General features: G+C 36.0%; 3 protein-coding genes across 3 annotated transcripts in view; 1 reads left to right on the top strand and 2 right to left on the bottom strand.

Annotated features, from left to right (window-relative positions):
* LOC101884655 (uncharacterized) overlaps nt 1-7,580 on the bottom strand; it is a 108,639-nt gene extending 101,059 nt beyond the window's left edge. The window contains exons 1-3 of the mRNA XM_073948936.1: nt 7,520-7,580; nt 7,014-7,104; nt 6,295-6,344 (exon numbers count right to left, since the gene is read on the bottom strand). The gene's annotated coding sequence lies outside the window, so the exon portion shown is untranslated. The remainder of the gene's footprint in view (nt 1-6,294; nt 6,345-7,013; nt 7,105-7,519) is intronic.
* Nucleotides 1-21,039, bottom strand: part of LOC137491106 (uncharacterized) — a 1,257,671-nt gene that overhangs the window by 1,087,102 nt on the left and 149,530 nt on the right. The window lies entirely within an intron of this gene.
* Nucleotides 8,371-12,006, top strand: LOC103910729 (uncharacterized). Its single transcript, XM_017355644.4, has 2 exons — nt 8,371-8,595; nt 9,626-12,006. The coding sequence occupies exons 1-2, from the start codon at nt 8,511-8,513 to the stop codon at nt 10,735-10,737; spliced, it is 1,197 nt and encodes a 398-aa protein (XP_017211133.3). The 5' UTR covers nt 8,371-8,510; the 3' UTR covers nt 10,738-12,006.

Below are 21,039 nucleotides of genomic sequence, written 5' to 3' on the forward strand. Positions count from 1 at the left end.
CCTCCGATTATAACATTTTTTTCTTCAAATTGAGGATAAATTCCTAATTAAAATAGAACATCAACTCTTTCTAAAGAATGGCAACTAGTAAAAAGACGATGTCTCCTCAAAAACAAGCTACAGGAAACAAACGACTAAAAACGCTTGATGACGACGTGGCCTCCATCGTCAGCCATGCAATCGAAGCGCAGCAGGAAGCCTTGCGTGAAATGGTCTTCGGCATGTTAACAGAGGCAATAAAGTCCGCTCTTGCTCCTTTCAATGACTACATTAATGAAAATGGAACTGTTCTTCGAGCTATAAAAGAAGAAATAGGCTCTCTGGGTAAGAACATGGCGTCGATAACATCAAAAGTAGATGATCTACAAGGAAACCTTCGCAAAACTAAAAAAGATACTAATCATTGCTTGTCTCAGCTTGACCAAATACAACGAAAATGCACGGATTTGGAAGATCGCTCACGACGCAACAATATCCGTCTGGTCAACTTACCTGCGGGAATGGAAGGAGACGACCCTATCGGCTTCCTTCAGAAAACGCTCCCTAAATGGATCCCGGACCTGTCAGGGCGTTCAAATCCAATAGAGATTGACAGAGCTCATCGAGTCTACTCGAATTCTAACTCAAACAGATCACGAGCGATGATCTTTCGACTCCTTCGTTATCCGGACAGGCAGGCCATACTTCAAGGTGCACGTAAAGCAAAGCCCACACTACCCGGAGGAGCGCGTCTGGAATTCTATGCAGATTACAGCGCCGCGACCGCACAGAAGAGAAAAGCGTTCTCGGCCGTCAGATCCAAACTCCAACAAAAAGGTGCGGAAACTTTTCTAATTTACCCAGCAACACTGAAAGTCTCATTCAAAGGCCAAAAATACTCGTTTGAGACGCCGGATGAAGCCGAGAAATACATCGAGGGACTGGAGCGAACAACGTCAGCGCCGGCTCGCAGGTCTTTATATCCTCAGCTCCAGGAGGCAATGGAGGAAACCGATTAAGGAGACAATATTGGACTTATCAACACTTAAATGACATGATTAGAAACATTTCTTAGCCCCCTAAATGGCCAAATTATACGGTAAACAACTATTACTATTAATATTATTATTTTGTTTTATTGGTATTTAAAGTTAAGGTTAGATATTCATGATACTAATTTTATTTATTTAATACTATTTATTTTATTATTATATATATTTTTACTATTATTTGTTATGTTATTTATTTATTTTAGTTATTTATTTTATTATTTTTTATTTATTTATTTATTTTTATTACTTTATTTATTTATTTATTTTTTTTTTTGTCGACAAGGTGGGGGCTAAGTTTCTTGGTTTAAGATTGGAACAGCCCGAATTCAAAACTTGTTACATGTTTAAATAGAGTTGATGCTGATACACTGATGGTTGTAACGTTCCTCAGCTGTTTAATATCAAGGAGGTACTGGAAGGCGAATAGTGTTAAGACATTGCCTCGCGATCGCCACAGACGCTCGTTATTGAGGGGGTTAGGGAAAGGGTGGGGCACTCAGGAATAAAATACGCAGAAATTTTTATATTCTTTTCATATATATCCACGAAATTTCTATGTTTAAATTGCACCTACTACTACAATCTTTACATGTTTATTTGTGAAAGCTTTATGTTCAGAGATTATGGTTAATTTGAATATTATGTCTCTTAACGTCAGAGGGTTAAACTCTCCTAGTAAACGGACTAAATTTTTAGATTATCTTCGCAGGAAAAACATAGACGTTGCACTTATCCAAGAAACCCATCTAAGGATAGCAGATGTCCAGCGATTACAAAACAAACACTATATTCCTATAGTATCTTCAGGTTATAACTCTAAAAAGAGAGGGGTGGCAATATTATTTAAAAGAAATCATACTTTCAGTATTGAAAATTTAGGATCAGACAATAATGGTAGAATGGCATATTGTTGTACTAATATAGGAGGAAAGAAGCTAATGTTTGTCAATATTTATGCCCCAAACTCTTATGATGCTCTTTTTTTCCCAGACATTACAAAAACTCTTTTAGCCTATAATGAATATTCACTTATTATTGGAGGAGACATGAACACGGTAATGGACACCGTTTTAGATCGATCAAATCCTTCAATCCCAATGATACAACCCCAGTCTTCAAAAGCATTAAATTGGTTTACTAAAGACCTAAACGTGAGTGACACCTGGAGGTTGCTCAACCCTAATGTGAAAGAATACACTTACTTCTCACCAAGACATAAATCCTATTCAAGAATAGACTACATCTTACTATCTCCTATGATATTTTCATGTGTAAAGAACATTGAATTTCTACCACAAAGTATTTCTGACCACAATGCAATAACAACATCGCTGCAATTTAGTACACTGACCAAACCCTCTAGATGGAGATTCAATACTCTTTTACTCAAAAACGAGGAATATATTTCACAACTGAGATCAGAATTAACTGAATTTATTAGCATTAATCAAAATTCTGTTTCCAACCAAGACATGTTTTGGGCCTTTATTAAAGGTTTTTTAAGAAATAATGCAATTAGTTTTTCTGCAAGGCTTAAAAAGAATTACCTCCAACAAATATCATCATTAGAAAAAAGGTGTGGAGAATTGGAGCGGGAATTAGAAAAGAAATTTGCAACAGAAACACAACAAAAATTAAAGGTAGAAAGAGCTACACTTAATGACCTGCTAAGACAAAGAACCGAATACTTGATGCACATCACAAAACATAAATACTACATAGATGGAAGCAAACCGAGCCGACTCCTTGCACTCACTTTAAAAAAACATGAGCAACGCTTTAATATAAATGCAATAAAAAACTCTGAACAGGTTCTCACCTCAAACCCCTCAGATATTAACAAAACATTTAAGAAGTTTTTTGAAAAATTATACTCTTCAGAAATACAAACTAACACGGATCATTTAGAAAAAATTTTTGAGTCTTTAAACTTAACAAAACTTTCTAAGGAAGATGCTGACAACCTAGATTCAGAAATAACTCTAGATGAATTACATAATGCAGTTAGGGATTTACATACAGGGAAATCTCCAGGTATTGACGGCATCCCTGGCGAATTATATCTAGTACTATGGGACTTACTGGGACACATTTGGCTACAAACAATAAACAAGGCCATAACCAAAGGCCATTTTCATAAAGATCTTAATACTGCTTTAATTACTGTTTTACCTAAACCCGAAAAAGATCTTTTTGAATGTTCCAACTATAGACCTATTTCTCTGATTAATGAAGATATAAAAATTTATGCTAAAGTTATCGCCAAGCGTCTACAATCAGTAATAAGTAAATTAATTCATCCAGACCAAGCTGGTTTTATAACAGGACGTTTAGCTTCAGATAATGTCCGCAGAGTACTACACGTTATAGCTGAATCAGGAAAGTTGAAAAAACCTAGTGGCCTCCTCCTTATAGATGCGGAAAAAGCCTTTGATCGCTTGGAATGGGGCTATTTATGGTACACACTGAAAAACTTTAATTTTGGCGATCAATTCATTAAGATGATTCAAACTCTATACTCTAACCCCTTGGCTAGAGTAACTACAGTGGGAATTATTTCAGACACTTTTTGTATTAAGAGGGGAACAAAACAGGGTTGCCCTCTCTCTCCTCTTTTGTTTAATCTATCAATAGAACCACTGGCTCAATTTATTAGACAATGTAAAAACATTACCCCAATTCAGTTAGGCTCATCTGTCCATTCTATCTCTTTATATGCTGATGACATACTTCTATTTCTATCAGATTTACAAAATTCACTACCCAATGCCCTCACAGCTTTAAATGAATTTGGAAGAATTTCTGGTTTCAAAATAAACTACTCTAAATCAGTTCTGATGCCCCTTAATCCAATTGGCCATAATGTTACTAATAATACTAATATAAAAATATCAACAAAAGTCAAATATTTAGGAATTGAGCTGAGCCCAACCTTACAACTCATACCTAAAATAAACTATATGTCAATTTACAGTAAGGTTGAGGCTGATATCCAGAGATGGATGCGCCTACCCTCATCACCACCCGCCAGAATTTCAACAATAAAAATGAATATCTTGCCCAGAATTAATTTCATAAGCTCCATGCTTCCCCTCCCTCCACCTCCAAACTATTGGAAAAAGTTAGACTCAATTTTAAACAAATTTGTTTGGAATGGAAAACGTCCCCGTGTAAAATGGTCCACTCTCCAAAAAAACAAAACAGAGGGTGGATGGGCCTGCCCTAACTTCAAATTATACCACTGGTCATTTATTCTGCTCTCAGTTGTGAAATGGTTCGAACCTGATATGCAATGTTCTTGGAAAGAAATAGAAAAAGACCTTATTTTTCCAACACGTCTGCAAGACTTTCTGTTCTCAGGCTTTAACCATAGGAAATGTATATTGCGCTATGGACCTATTTTATCCTATACCCTCCAAATTTTTAAAAAGGTAGAAACTTATTTTCCTTCCAGAACCACCTGGCATAATCATTCTCCTCTGTGGCACAATGTGAACCTACTTTCTGGTAGACAACCTTTTAATCAACCATCATGGGCCAATAAAGGTATTCTAACACTAAAAGACATAAATGGAGAAAAATCTATTTTAGATTTTCAAGAGCTGGTTAACAAATTTAATATATCTCCCAACACTCTTTTTATATATTTTAAAATAAGGGCAGCACTAAAGGCTCATAAGACACCATGGGGTAAGGATCTTCATACCCACCCAATTGTGAAATGGATATATAATGCTCCAAGAAAAGGAACTGTTTCCTATCTCTACTGCTGTCTTTCTAATATTAATGCACATAGTTTCTCAAAAGAAAGACTATGGCTATCTGATATGTCTCGACCCAATACAACTATCGATTGGGAAACTGTATGGCATAATACATTCCACGCTTCCACAAACCCTAATCACCAGTTTATTCATTTTAAAACTATCCACAGGGCATATTTAACCACACGTATACGACATATCATAGGTTTATCTCCAGATCCATATTGTAAGTTCTGTGAACCACAGCGTCCAGATACCTTTTTACATATGATGTGGGAATGTCCGGAGGTTCAAAAACTTTGGGATTCGGTACTGGACATTTTATTTAAAGTTACAAAAATTTGTTTCCCCAAAGACCCTATACTGTTACTATTGAATGATAACTCTCAATTTCCCTTAAATGCAAAGGTCCGTAAATTTTGGTTAGCTGCTTCAACTGCTACAAAGAAAATGTTGGTACAAAGGTGGAAACCTCCTCATGATCTCTCAGTTAAGCACTGGCTACATTCATTATTGGAAATACTATATCTGGAACTGTCATCAGCACGGATCAACCATGCCAAAGTGGACATTCTTACGGCATGGAAAATCTACATATGCAACGTCAAAGAAATCTTGGACACTTAACCCTCATCTGATGCTACGGATGACAACTTAATGGAAATTATCTAACAGATTGGTCTAAACTATAGTTATTCTGTGTTTCCTGATGTGCGTATAATGGGGTGGGGGGGTGGGAAATATATATGGGGTTATATCTGTTAAAAGTATTTTGTTATCTGATTGTAAAAATTGTATATTCTCACTATCGGAAATAAAAAAAACTGAATTACAAAAAAAAAAGAAAATAAAATGAATGAATGAATGAATGAATGAATAAATGAATGAATGAATGAATTTAATAAAAGTTAAACTGACCTGTTAACATGTCTGTCAGGAGCTGATCTACCTGATAATAAATTTTTTGCTTAATTTTTTTAACAGGTAAATCAATACATATATATATATATATATTTGTACAAAAAATGGTTCCAGTAGTAACGCTCCTTAAAGTTAAACTACATATTCACATTCCTCATCTGTCTACCGTTACATTATACTAATCACTGTTACATACAGTGGCCGAGAGTGCAAAGAGAGTAATAAAACACAGACAAAGAAGACAGCTTTGTCACTTTTTCTATGCTATTTGTGAGATTGTGTATGTTGTCAAACTGATGAAAATGTTTTCTCAATTTACTTTAACATTTTTGTGTTTATGTTTTTATAACTTGCAGCCGTTGTTAAATTTAAAAGTATTTTAAACATGGATGGACATCTAAATGGATATAGGGCACATATCTCAAAACATTATGAAATATTTACAGATAAATCAATTTTGAATTAAAATGTATATTTATCTTCAGACTTGCATCTCCCTGATCTTTTTAAAAGAACGGCCCCTCGTTTGCTCATCACTGTTTGACAAGTGTCTGGCAGTCAGTCAAAAATATACTTACATATAAAGATGTTCATCAGCTACACAGCACTTAGGTTAAACTTTGACCTCCTTTTCAGTTGATGTGGAAAACAAAAGCAAAAGAAAGAAAAAACAAAACGACTGAATACAAGTTGCATATCATGCCTGTACAAATCAAAATGTATTCATTTAGGGCTTAAATTGACTTGTTTGAGGATGAGTTAAGGTGTAAGGGATGGGTGAACGGTGTAAATATACATGTAATTCATAGCTATGATGTAAAGCTGAATTTTCAGCATCATTACTTAAGTCTTCAGTGTCACTTGATCTTTCAGAAATCTTTTTTAAAGATGTTGATTTAGTGCTTGAGGTTGAACTAATATAATGGTGATTATCAAATGGTGCTGATTTGCTGCTCAAGAAACATTTCTGATTGCTATCAATGCTAAAAACAGATGTGATGACAAATAATTTAGTGTAAACTTTTTTCTAAGATTTAATAAATCAATTAATCATAAAAAAATTAAACAAAATGAAAATAACAAATATTACTTCATTAGCAGCAAATCTGCATATTTATTAAGTTCTGAAGAATCATGTGATGTGAAATGTAATACCACTAACATGTTTCAATGTCAAAACTTTCTTAAAATAACTGCAATAAAGACAAGTAACAGATGCATAATATATAGACATGTAACATTTGCATAATGATGTGCAATGGAAATTCATATGAATTAATCCTCTGCTTAAAGTTACCTGTCTTTTCTGCATCTCTGTGATCAGCTCCCTTCAGAAATTTAGGAATCTTGTGTTATGTTTTCTGTAGCAGGGGGTTATTCTCTCACTCCTGAAACCACAGAACACTTTTTTACTTAACATTTGTTTAAGATAACGTTACTATGAAATATCAAAACACGATTGAACTTTTGATTCACGGTCCTTTACAGTACAATGCGTATTAGACTAACGTTACCTATGGAGTGCATTAAATAAAACATTGACAAAACCTCTCATCTACACATAAAGAATAAATAAAAGCCTAAACTTTAACAAATAAGTTTAACAAGAGCTAACATTAAGTAAGTTAACGTAATATTACCCCGACGCTAACGTTACCAGTGCTAATATGCTAACGGACTTTTACGAAGACTTACCACTCTTATATAACATAATATTCAACTGAATATTCATCAATTGCCAATAATAAAAGTGTGAGGAACAGTTTTATGTAGTATTTGCTTTGTTTTAGGGACTAAACTTACCTGAAAACTGTCAAAACGGCAGCTTGAGAGAAGTCGTGTTGTGTCTTTCAGGTGGTGTCGTGTAGCTTCGTTTCCCATAGCAACATCCCCTCCGCTCCAGTGTTGGAATGAGACGCGCGCGCGCACATCAAAGTCATGCAGTATTACATTTATAAACATGATCACTCCATAGACTATTTAAATAATAACCTTGTATTTTATATATTGAATTAAAAATGTATTTAGTAGTTTTATATACGCTATTATCTTTAAGACGAGCTTTATAGCCTACTAAACTGTTACAAAACAAACACTTATTTGTGCATCAGATTCACTGTCAAAAATAAATAACCAATAAATATAAATGCAAGTATATATAAAACAAAGATGTCACTCTGTAAAAAGGTGTTTATTTTAATTAAACAGCCGAACATGCAGAACATACTTGATTTTTACACTGGGAAAAATGTATTAGAAAAAGCCACAATAAAAAAAGCAAACAGCAGTTAACACCAGAAAAAAAACAACGTTTTCATTATTTAAGCATAACAACAAAACTTTTTATATTTTAATGAATTGAAATCATGTGTTGTAGGCATTTTGGTCAGTTTTACTGCATTAATGTAGACTATTTAAAGCTGGACCGACCGACGCAGTTCACATGATGCATGTCGCGTTTGTCTAATTTATTATGCACGCAAAAAATTACTTGTAAACCAAATATGTTGCCGGATTCCTTCATGGGCATGAGAGATAAAGTGCTTATGAAGTGCTTCGTCGGCCTCTGGTCGTTAACCGATGCAGAGCCGACGTTTGTTGAGCTGGAACAATAGAACACACGACCGAACGATCATGCGTATGTTTGGCCGACCATATACCGATGTTAGAATTAAAGGGGCCGACGTGTTGACCTTCGGCCGACGTCGGCCCAACGTATGTGTGCTGTCTGGGAAGTGTCCAAACACAGAGAAAAACTCCTGCTGAAGCGACTGATCTCCACACTGTTATAAAGATGGTGTTTATTAAAGAGGAGAGTGAAGATGTGAAGATTGAAGAAACATTCACAGTCAAACAGGAAGATCTGCAGGAACAAACAGGTTGGTTGGTTCAACTCAGTCATTTTATCCTCATTCAGATATATTTTAATAATAAGAATACTAAATTAAATCCATCTTGCAGCCCTGAGCACATAAGCACTTATTGAAAGACAGGAACGAGTTTCTTTTGTTACTTGTTCTCAGGTCTTTTGTCATTATTTTATGTATTATTAGTCTCCCATTTTCTCTACCTTCTTAAGGTTGTTGCTTTTTTTGTTCTCCTACTGTTTGTAAGGTGTCCTTGAGCACTAAAAACGTCCTTGAGCACTAATGTCGTTTTAAAATTATTATTGAACGAATCCTTATATTTGCGCGTCACTATACAAATTTATCAGGACTTTGATAAAATGAAAATGGAAAGGATTGGAAGGGAATTTGCTGTGCTCTATCATTGATAGGGAAAAGGAGACTCTTTGCTAGGTTTACTTTGTATCCAGAAACATTTCCAAATTCTGAGATTATTGTAAGAGCTTTTGGAATACATGTATCTGGATTTGACAGAAAAAGAAGATCATCCGCATATTATTATTAATATAGTCAGTCGTCGACTGAGGTGGGCCGGTCTAAGGCTTGAAATTCCAGAGCTAAAAAGGAGTCCCACTCCGGCCCTGTTCCCTGTCTGCTTTACACATTTTAGAAAATATTTTGTTGTAATTATGAATATATACAAATAAAAATTCCATTTACAGCTTTCAAATCTGTCTTATTAATATGACCAAAATTACTTTTATGATCAATTATGTAAGAAAGTCTGAAAACTGGACTGACACGGTTTCAATTTACTATAACTTCTATGTTAAGTGGCTTTGACACAATTTACATTGTAAAAACACTAGATAAAGATTAATTGAATTGAATCTGCTTAAATGTGTACACGTTAATGGACCAAACAAAATATGATCTGATTTATTTTACATTTACCATGCATCAAAATTGCAGTGTGTGTAGCCAATGTTTCCAGTGTCTTTTCACTTTTCAGATTTTGATGAGAGTTTTAAGACTTAATGAAAACATGTTTTATTTATTTCAGACCTAATTGAAAAGAATGAGAGGAAAGAGGAGGAACATCATGTCAAAATTGAGGAAAAAACTCATTTACAGACTGATGGTATTTTGAAAAGGGGAGACAAAAATAGTTTCACCTGCACTCAGTGTGGAAAGAGTTATGGAAGTAAAGACTATCTTAAGATTCACATGAGGATCCACACTGGAGAGAAACTATTCACATGCCCTCAGTGTGGGAAGAGTTTTGGAAGAAAAAGGGAACTTAAGATTCACAGGAGGATCCACACTGGAGAAAAACCATACACATGCACTCGGTGTGGGAAGAGTTTTAGCCAATCATCAAACTTAAATCAACACATGAGGATCCACACTGGAGAGAAACCATTCACATGCACTCAGTGTGGAAAGAGTTTTAACCGATCATCATCCCTTAATGAACACATGATGATTCATACCGGAGAGAAACCTTTCACATGCACTCAGTGTGGGAAGAGTTTTGGAAGAAATTTCGATCTTAAGATTCACATGATGATTCACACTGGAGAGAACCCATTCAGATGCACGCATTGTGGGAAGAGTTTTAGCCAATCATCATACCTTAATCAACACATGAGGATCCACACTAGAGAGAACCCATTCACATGCACTCAGTGTGGGAAGAGTTTCCACCGATCATCATCCCTTAATAATCACAAGACGATCCACACTAGAGAGAAACCCTTTACTTGCACCCAGTGTGGAAAAACCTTTAACAACTCATCACACCTTTATGAACACATGCGGATCCACACTGGAGAGAAACCATTCACATGCACTCAGTGTGGGAAGAATTTCAACCAATCATCAAACCTTAATCGACACATGAGGATCCACACTAGAGAGAAACCATTCACATGCACTCAGTGTGGGAAGAATTTCATCTGCTCATCATCCCTTAATCTACACATTATGAGCCACACTGGAGAGAAACTTGCACTTAAGCAGCGGTCACAATGGACTTTTTTCCCCATGGATTTCCATTCATACGCACGGGAATGTGTCAGACCGGAAACCAAGTTTGTGTGTCAAGTTTCGCAGTTCACTGCATTGCAAAGTTCAAGCTTGGTGAACTCTGACCTGCAAAATCGCATCACTTGACTGTGTGAGACCAATCAAAGATCAAAACATGACCTTTATGGACAGAAATGTAAAATATGGACCAATAGCTCGCTTTTTATGTCTAATAATCTTGTTTAATCCCGCCGCTTTCCACAGCGCCAAACAACAGAATTTTGCATGCTCAAACTCTAGTGTGACCGCAGCTGCGGTGTGGGATGAGTTTCAGCAACTCCTCAGACCTTAATAAAGACCCACGCTGGAGATAAACCATTAAATGCACTCCGTGTGGGAAGTTTCAACCGATTAGCAAACCTTAATGAACACATGAAGATCCACACTGGTGTGAAAGAGTATATGTGCTTGAGTGTGAGAAGACTTTTATTTCAAAATTTAAACTGCACCCGACGTTTCACACTGGAGAGACCGTACAAGTGTTCACACTGTGACAAGAGGTTTAATCAGTAACACATCTGAAAACACAAAAGAGTATTCACACTGGAGAGAAACCATACAGATCTGATGAGTGTCTACAGAATTGGACAAAAGTTGCACACATGACATGAATGCAGCAAAACATTTTCTCTGTGCACAATGTTTGAAAAGGCTGAGTGACAGTATACTGTTTTCCAACACTCCCACATTGCAGTAGGTGGGGTTGTAAATGTGTTGCGCTCCTCGCGTTTACCATAAACACAATGCTCGCGACTGAGAGAAGAACAGTTTCATAAACATCTGACAAACAGCATCTCAGCAGCTTAAAATCTCTCTTTGCAAGTGATTGTACAGGTGCGGATACATCTGTACTCCACTCTCCAGTGTATTCATGTAGCTAGTGTTGTTTTGGATGATGTTCTCTGTCTGTCTCCCTGAATGAGTAGCATCACTGGAAAGACACAAATAAATAAAGATGTATTATGAATATTTTATGATTTAGGCAGAGCGACAGGTATTAAGTTTTACAATATTAATACACTTTGATGATCCCAAGACTCCAGATTGGAGTATGTGGTAAATCCTGATTGGATGCCTGCATTACTCATCAATGGGTATATAAAAGTTGTTGTGCTAGGCTGCTAGCTAATCCAGGACGCTGTGGCTACTCAGGAGTCCTCCTGTCAAGACCTGCCATCTCATTAAATCTTTAACCTTAAAATTTTGTTTTGCATTGCTTGTATCATGTAGCTAAACTGTTGTTGTGATTATATCCTAAGTTCTTTATCTTCATTATTATCCCTAGACATTTGCTGGTTGCTTTGATTGATGGTTTTATGAGTTACATTTTATAATAAATAATTTGCATTCAGGCTATTTTGTTGGCTCATCTCTCTTTTATGCTGCGACTCAAACAAGCAGATCATAACACTTTGTGAAATGTGTCCGGTTGTATTTAAGATCTTGTCCTTTCAGTCATGACCATAGGTGAGAGTAGGAACCTTGATTGAGCGGTAAATTGAAAAAATTGCCTTTCATCTCAGCTCGTTCACCACAACAGACAATCACATCAACTGCATTACTGCTGCCACTGCACTGATCCATCTTTTAATCTCACATTCCATTCCTCATGAAAAAACGCAGATACTTAAGCTACATTTGAGTTAAGGACTTTCCTTCAAATTGGAGATGGCCACCTTTTTCCAGTCGAGCACCATAATCTCTGACATAGAGGTGCTGTTTCTTTCCCTGCCATGTCACACTCAGCAGTAAACAGCAGTGGTGGGAGTAACGAATTACAACTACTCATGTTACTGTAATTAAGTACATTTTTGGGGTAATTGTACTTCCATGGGTAGAATTTTAAGCCTTTACTTTTACTTGTACATGAGTACAAATTAAGCTGAGTAATCTACTTTGTAACTTTTAAAATCACAATTCGTTACAGAGTACTGTAAATAAATTAATATTTCAAGCACGCACTGACCAGCATTTCGGTAGCCAATAAAAAAGTTCATCTTAATGGACCAATGAAAAGCCTGGTATATTATTTGAACCGAAAAACAAGTTCAGGCTACTGCAGATTTACGTGAGCTGACCGTCATCATCATACAGTCACAAAGTTATCAATTGACATATGGAGATTTAAGACAGAAGAAATGAGGAAGAAAAAGCAGAGGATGAATGCCCATGGCCACACCCGGAGGAGCTGTTCACCTACAGGTACATAGGGAAGAAAGGGGACAGCTGTGCTGATGCAGTGTGAATAGCTATGTTATCATCTTAAATGCTAATTAAATGTATGCCCAAAACTAGAATATTGCATAAAAGACTATGCAAATAAAGCAGCGTTTCCATCCAACAAGTCAAAGAGAACAAAATCGCCACCTTCTGATTAACTGGAGACAAACATCAAAAGTAAAAACAGAATATGCATCGGTGGGAGCAGCTGCAGGAATATATTATCTTTATTTAATAAATGACTTGCGCCTCAGAAGGCAATCCTGACACGCAGTGAACGCGCGCTGGTGTTTGAAGTCGCGAGACACGGAGTGCAAACACTCTTGACAATTTTGGAGGTCATTAAAATATTAATATAATAACAATACTGAAATGGTTGAGGCGGTTTAAAATGACCAAAACAACACTTTAGATGTTTTACAATGTGCTTAGCCTGCTGTTTTGTCCATTCACACACATTTTCCAAAAATATGCGCATTATAGAGTTTCCATCAACCGTTTTTATGTGCATATCCAAAAAGCGCAGAAATAAGTGGATCAAACCTGCACTCTGCTGTGCCATCTGGCTTACACAGGGTTTCCGTGGGGTCTTAAAAGGTCTAAAATATAAACATCAAAATTTTAGGCCTTAAAAAGCCTTAAATTCGCTGTTCTAGGTCTTAAATATGTTTGCACAGGTCTTATTTTCCGATGTACATGTAACGCTACTCCTAATGCTCATTTAAATAATTTTTTGTTGTTGCTTGGTTTCGTGGTGGTGTAGTTCTTTATTTCACTAGTCTTAATGTAATTTGCGGTATTAAAACTACAAATAAGACCAGCATGCAATAGCTCAGTGCGCGCGGTATATGTGACGTCATTGCCAAGTTTGCGGAGGTTCACTTTGGAAGCGCGCAACATGATTTTGGGTGAAGAGTTCATGCGGAGCCACGTTTGATTTGAGTTGAATATGAGTCACTTTGAAGGGATTTTGTCTGAAACAGTACGACTGTACAGACATCTTAACGATCCGACCATGCGTGATCACCATTGAGATAACCTGGCCAATAATTCTTGGATAGAAATAGTAACAGCCGTGGAAAGGAAGTGTTTTGTTAAAAAGTTTGGAAAAACCTGGTTTTTGTACTGGTTTTTGTTGTAAAGTTTGTTACAACAAAAAAGAGGCCATGGCAAAAGTGGAGACCCAGGTGGTTTTAATATTACAGAATATGTTTTTCCACCATTTGTAGGTTTTACACTGATGTATATTTTTGAAGTTAAAACAATGTAACAAAAATTAACTAACAAATTAAGTCTTTGATAACTGGAAAAGAATATATGAACCTATCGGCTTACAGTATACTGATGCCCAATTTCTAGGCTTTATTGGTGATGATGGACAGGATTGTTGGACCATTATTGCCTTTTCAGCTCATAAGTAGAGGACAGAAACTAGCCAGACAATAATGTGTCAATTGTTGAGTGGGCAAAATAATTAAAAGTTTCTTTTGCTATTATTCTTGCCAGAATAAAAAATATAATTGTAGAGTAACTCATGTTCTGTTGTCATTGATATTTAACTTTAATAGGTAGAACTGTCTGAGATATAAACAAAAGTGAATGATGCATCAAAGTTTGATTTAAAAAATCTTGAATAGTTATAAAACTTTATAATCATTCATTAATTTTCTTTTTGACTTAGCTCCTTTATTAATTTGGGGTCACCACAGCGGAATGAACCGCCAATTCATCCAGCATATGTTTACACAGCGGATGCCCTTCCAGCTGCAACCTGTTCTCATTTACAACAACAGACAATTTAGCTTACCTAATTCACCTAAAATGCATGTGAGCATGAACATGCAAACTCCATAAAGAAATTCCAACTGACCCAGCCGAGGCTCGAACCAGTGACCTTTTTGCCTCGAGTTGAGAGCGCTTCCTACTGCGCCACCCCGTCACCCAACTTTGTAATCATAATAAATTATAAAAGTAATAAAAAATTATAATTTTAAAAATCTTGAACAATATTAATGATATAGTTCCGGAAACCTTCTACTTCTCTGTTCATCCATCTGACTTTACGGTGGGTTTCTTTTGACTGGCCCCTGATGTTTTAAAGAATATCACAATGACGAACGCGTCAAGTATTAAAGCCTCGTCCATTTCATGAGGTGCGCGCACAGTCAGTGGAGGGGTGCAATGTGGAGCCAGGCGAAAGTATAAATCAGCCTCAAAATGTTTGTTTCTTTGGGGTTTTTTTGTTTCTGCACTTCAATAGTGCATCTAACCTGTCTTCAGTACTGTTCAATGTAAATAATTTTATTTTACCAAAAATTTTGTGTTTTTGCATTTTCTATTGCGTGCTTTTGATATTGCAATATAGGTCTTAAATTTAATACTTTATGGTCTTAAAGAGGTCTTAAATTTGACATTATGATATCTGCAGAAACCCTGCTACAAGACTTCATTCTATAATCTGAAAAAAAAAACACATCATGGTAAGAAGACATATAACTTAATTTGTGTGATATTTAATTTATTAATAATATGTTTAGGCACTAGGCAGTGTTGTTCTGTGGTTTCTGACGGTTCAGTTTGTGAATTAGGTAATTATCAAAGTTTCTCCTTAATTTGCAAGTGTTTTTCTAATTAAATCATCTATTGATCGTACAGACAAGAGGCATCATTTGAAATGATAAAAAGTCGATTTTTATTTGTGCATATATCTGTTGTCTTAATACTCAAAATAGCAAAACATTGTTTTTGTAAAATAATCATGGTGCGCAGTGGGTATCGCTATCGCCTCAAAGCAAGAAGTTTGTTGGTTCAAGCCCCGGCTGAGTCAGTGTTTCTGTGTGGAGTTTGCATGTTCTCCCCATGTTGGCGTGGGTTTCCTCTATAGGTGCTCTATAATTATAATCTATAATTAATTCTGTTTACACGGTTTTAAAAGTGTTTATAGTATCTTTAAATGTGTTATGTAAAATGTGTTTTACTGCCTGGATCTTGTCTGACTCTGCATTTATGGATAATTCCACCAATCTCGCCAGCTAAAAAGTCATTTGTAATTTGAGTAGTTTTCATGAAGAGTAATTTGTACAATTACTTGTGTATTTTTTAACACCAGTACTTTTACTTATAATTGAGTACAATTTCAGCAATGTAACAGTACTTGTAATAGAGTACAATTTTTTTGTACTCTTACCACCTCTTATCTTTTTTCTATCTGTATCCCAAAATAATGGAATGTTCTTTTAAGAACTTGGAATTAATCACACTTTAGTTTTTAGTCCAGATAACTGACCATCGCCCATGTACTAGCAAAACCTTGTATCAGTTTTCTACAGACTAATTCAGAGAATGATTTCCTGTCAGGATCAATTACATGACCAGGGAGCTTTCTCGTGCCACAGACATTAATAAAATGAACTTCCATGCTGCTTGCAAGAGACCATTTGAACTTTGTCTACATTATATTGGTCATGGAATAAACTACTTAACGTTGCAATGACATTAAATAGTTAATAAAACATGACTCACCACACAGTGCAAGGCAACCAGTTAACTTTGAATTCTGCTTTTCCCTACACACACTGTCACAGTTGTGGATCTATCTGCTCCTTTATGATGTGTCTGCGTTGGTGTGACTGTTTATTTTATTTAGCATTATGTGTTACTAGCGTGTGTGGGTTTTGTCTCTGTGTTTGTGTGGGAGTTGCGTGTCTGTCAGTTGTTGTTTGTTTTCATGTCATCAGGTAAGCGGTCACATTATCGCACCGCTCAGCTGATAATCAGCGCCCCACAGGTGCAGCGTATCACTGCGCCTATAAATGTTCAGCGTTCCTGTCTCACCCTGTCAGTTTGTTTTTTTTTTTCCCCACGGTCTTCTGTTTCTGTCAGGCCCTCACATTAAAAACAGTTTTCTTGCATTTGGGATTCCACGTCTTCTGATCGTGACACACACATACACACACACACACACACACACACATACAAAGTAATAATTATTTTTGCTGTTTAAGCAATCACCAGAATAAGTCACTGAGACAAGCAAGAAGCCTAATTAAAGACATTTTGCCTCATTCATTCTTTCCCGTTATTTTATCAAATAGGAAGAACTTCTGCCTACTACATTTTCTGCAACCTAAATGAATAAAAGACAAGGAAACCTTATTAAGCAACAAATATCAAGCTTTGTAGTTGAATCTCCAGTTAATAGCTATCATTTTACTTGTGATGTGAACTGTGGTCCCACTTTGTCCTGGCTTATTGTCAAGCAAACTATACTGTGCTAGGTTTCCAAAAGCCCTCTTAGCCTAAAGGAGTAATTGCATGCCCATTTTCCACATGTTCATATGTTTCTTTATTAGGGTTTTAATTTAAAGTTTATAACATATTTTGGTTAAAAATTCTCAATAGAAGTGTAAAAAAAAAACATCCTGTTACCCAGTCAATATCAGCTCGGCAAAATATCAACTCATTTTACTGCAAGGTCCCTTAAAATGCAAATGAGCTGTGCTTGCCCTGCCCTACTCTGCCTGGTATAATGAGTACCAATGTTTACTTTAGCTGTGTTTGGCCACATTTAGTGATAAAACTTGCCAACGAGCACATTATTAGGAAAGGACGTTTGCAAAGATGCATAAAAAAAATACTAACTTTTGCTGTGGTTGAAGCTGTATCAGGAAGAATTCCCATGAACAGAGTCAGATAATACTTTTAAAGATTGAACAAATACCACTGAGTGGATTTTCTTTTGAAGGGTGGTTGTGTTCACAAACTGCCAACACACACTGATGTTCAAACAACATAAAGTTTGGTTTGCATCTAATGACTACTTTAAAATAGTGATTGACATTAACACTGCTCCTGAACACTGGCCACTTAAACAGTTAAACAAGTTAAGAACAACTTAATGTTTGTTGGCAATGACCTGATAACCCAGATAAATCCAATTTGCCTGAAGTCAAATTCATCTGAGATCAAATTCATTAATAGTGTGGATTAAGGTTTACCACTGAAAAACAAAACTTACCTTTTCTTCTCTTCTTCACACATGGCCCCTCCTGACTCAAAGACTGGGAGATGGTAGAAGCAGCAGGTAGAGGACAAGAAGGTGGAAGGGAAAGATCAGTGGTCATAGGAGATAGAGAAGAGACAGAGGTGGCAGAAGGGGCTGGTGTTGTCCTTTTCTTTTTTTCTGTGTCGCAAAGACTTGGCAAAAGCATGGCAGTGGAGGTGGAGGAGGAGAAGAGTATGAAGGAAGAACAAAAGTAGAGGAGGAAGGAGAGAGAGAAGTTGGAGAGTGTGGGGAAGAGAGGGGAACCAAGTTGAGTGTAAATAAAGTTTCGGACTCCTTTGTGTCTGATTGCTCCATGGTTAAGCTCTCCGGCCACGGAGCGTTGTGGCTCTCTGGCTGCTCCACCGTGTGGCTTTCCGGCTGCTCCACCGTGAGGCACTCCAGCTGCTCCACAGTGTGGCTCTTCGAATGCTCCACAATGGAACAGTTGCTCTGCTCCTGACTGGGCTGTTGTGCTGCTCAGATTTGGGGATGTCATTGTAAATTTATTTAAATAAAAAATATATATATATATTATTTTGGAACAAAAATCTTGCTCTTACCCTTAGTTAGGATAAATTCATAGGCCCTTTGCATCTTCTCCAAAAAATTTTTGTGATAGGATTGGGTTGCAGATGGGTTATGATGTCTGCAACCCACTTATTTGATTTTTTTTTTCTTGTTTGCCTATGAATAAAATGGGCTTGTAACCCACTGCCTCAAGTTTCCGCACCTGAAATGAACAAAAGCAGTTACTACACATTAGTTAAACTCACTGAAATATTAGATCCATAAGTACTGTATTAAGCACTTTTTTAAAGGTAATTTAATGGAGTACAATGTAAGAAAATGAGCCTTAGTCTGTTTTGTAAAGATGATTTGAGAAAAAGCATTACCACAGCTGGTATTTTATACCTTATATATTAAAGCTATAAAAAGGCCACAGGTACTCTTTCAGTTTCTAACATTGCCAACATGACTGACACATTATGTGACAGAGAACACAACTTATTGTTTCTATTTAACACAATTTAAAGATAAAAATAGAGTCTTACTTAAATAAACGTATAAAGGCCACATCACACTGGTACACAGCAAATTCATTGGTGTTAAATTTCAAGTTTTGTGGTAATTCAGAGTAAAGTGTTAAAATTCTAGAGTTAGATAAAGGTAAAATAACCCTCTCGGCGTTAGAAGCTGATTTGCCTCCTTGTCACACAGAGTAACATGTATCTACCTTTGTAGAAAACCCTTGTATTTGAGAAACTAATCAGAGCGTCTGAAATCTCACCACACCCTCATTCACCTGGCCCTTGAATTAGTCAATTAGTTTAGTCCACTAGACAGAGCGAATGACCACAAATAAGTGAATTCAGACACCTGCTGTTGAACACCTGCTGTTAACAAGCTCAATCACTGAAGGAATAAGAAATTGAAGGAAGAAATAAAACTACAGACACAGCCTCACACCAAACCAACTGAATTAAAACAGAGAATTAAACAACTCCATTAAATAATAGCATAAGCAGCTTCACTGATTACAGTTTGACTTCATTTCTGTAAGAATATTTGACAATGAACAGAGGTTTATATTTTTTTTATTAAAAATATTTCATTTGACCTCACCATCATAGAGATCAGAGGCTGCTTATTTGAGCTCTTGAAGCTTTACTCTTATATCCTAATGTTTCTGACTGCTATAGTTGTGTTTCTAAAACTCATTAGCTATAGCAAGAAAGGTCAAGAGAAACTATACTGTTTATGCTTAATTGTTATAGATTTAATTTCCGTTGTTTATTAAGTTGATTCATAAAAATATGCAAATATAGTTGTATTAAATCTGCATGGGACAATACTACTGGTAGTCTGCTGCTCTTCATAGAAAATTCAACAATCAATTAGGATGCAATTAATAATTAACCTGTCATGCACTAAACATTCAAGCTCTTTATGACACACAGGCATCAAGAATCAGGACATGAACCTCAACCGTGGTTGCTAAAAAAAAAAAGCTGCATAGTTCATGCCGCAATGCATGCTGGGTGCCAGCATAGTACAAAGCTCCCAGCATGCATTGCAGCAAGAATAAATTATGCAGCTTTATGTTCTTACAATCTCTTTCTTTTCCTTTATTTTGTGTTGTTTTTGGGAGGTGATATTTCAGTAGTGTTTTTTTTAACTTGATTTTTATTTTTTTGTTTGTGACCATCATTGAGATTCAAAGACTAATTATTGATGTCTGGGTGTTTTTGAGTTCTGCCATAGATCAAACATTCTCATTGTAAATATTGGTTTTGTTTTATTGGAGCTTACAACAAGCAGGAAAGGAAGGCTATGTTATCATTAATAATCTCTTCAGACTGACACTTTAATTTTCTTTCAGCTTTCCATGCTGTATGTATTAGTAGTGTAATTAACACTATATATAGCAGCCAAAATAAAAGACATTTATAGTAAGAAGTTGAAGAGCCTGACTAAAGCAGACTCTGTCCTCCATCATGGTGACTTCAAATGAACAACAGAAATTTCATTAAGAGCTTTTGTTCACATGACAGAAATAAAGTCACAGGTCAGTAATAGGTGAAGCTCCATAAGTTGTTTATTTGATGAGTTTTTTTTTAAAAGATGTTGAAAAATAACATTTTTTATTGTGTAATTTGTTTTATTTTTATTGATTATTATTTTATTTAGAGTTTTTTTTTCTCAGTTGATTTCATCTTTGGTTTTGGCTTGTGTTTTTCTGTCCTTCAGTGATTCTGCTTGTTAACAGTTGTTCATCAACAATTCTCAATCCTCCTTTAATTAGACACTTAATTGTCTCATTAACTTCATCACTGTCTGAGTGTTCAGCCCTCTGTAGTGAGGACACTAGTTAGGATTTTGCTGTGGAATTTAAGGCTTACGTGTGTTCGAATGAAAAATACAGACTATGGGATTTGTTTTTAACAGAAATATTCTGGAAACTGAATTTAGGAATCTAAAATGTTGAAAATAGCAGATTACTGGCAACCACTGCTGCCAGTATTTTGACATACATTTAACAGATATTTTACACAATAGGAGTTTGCTAATTAACACTCTGGGTGTTAAAAAATTTAACACTTTCAAAAATGTTATTTTAACACTTA

This window comes from Danio rerio, chromosome 4 (genome assembly GCF_049306965.1).
Source record: "Danio rerio strain Tuebingen ecotype United States chromosome 4, GRCz12tu, whole genome shotgun sequence".
NCBI lineage: Eukaryota > Metazoa > Chordata > Actinopteri > Cypriniformes > Danionidae > Danio > Danio rerio.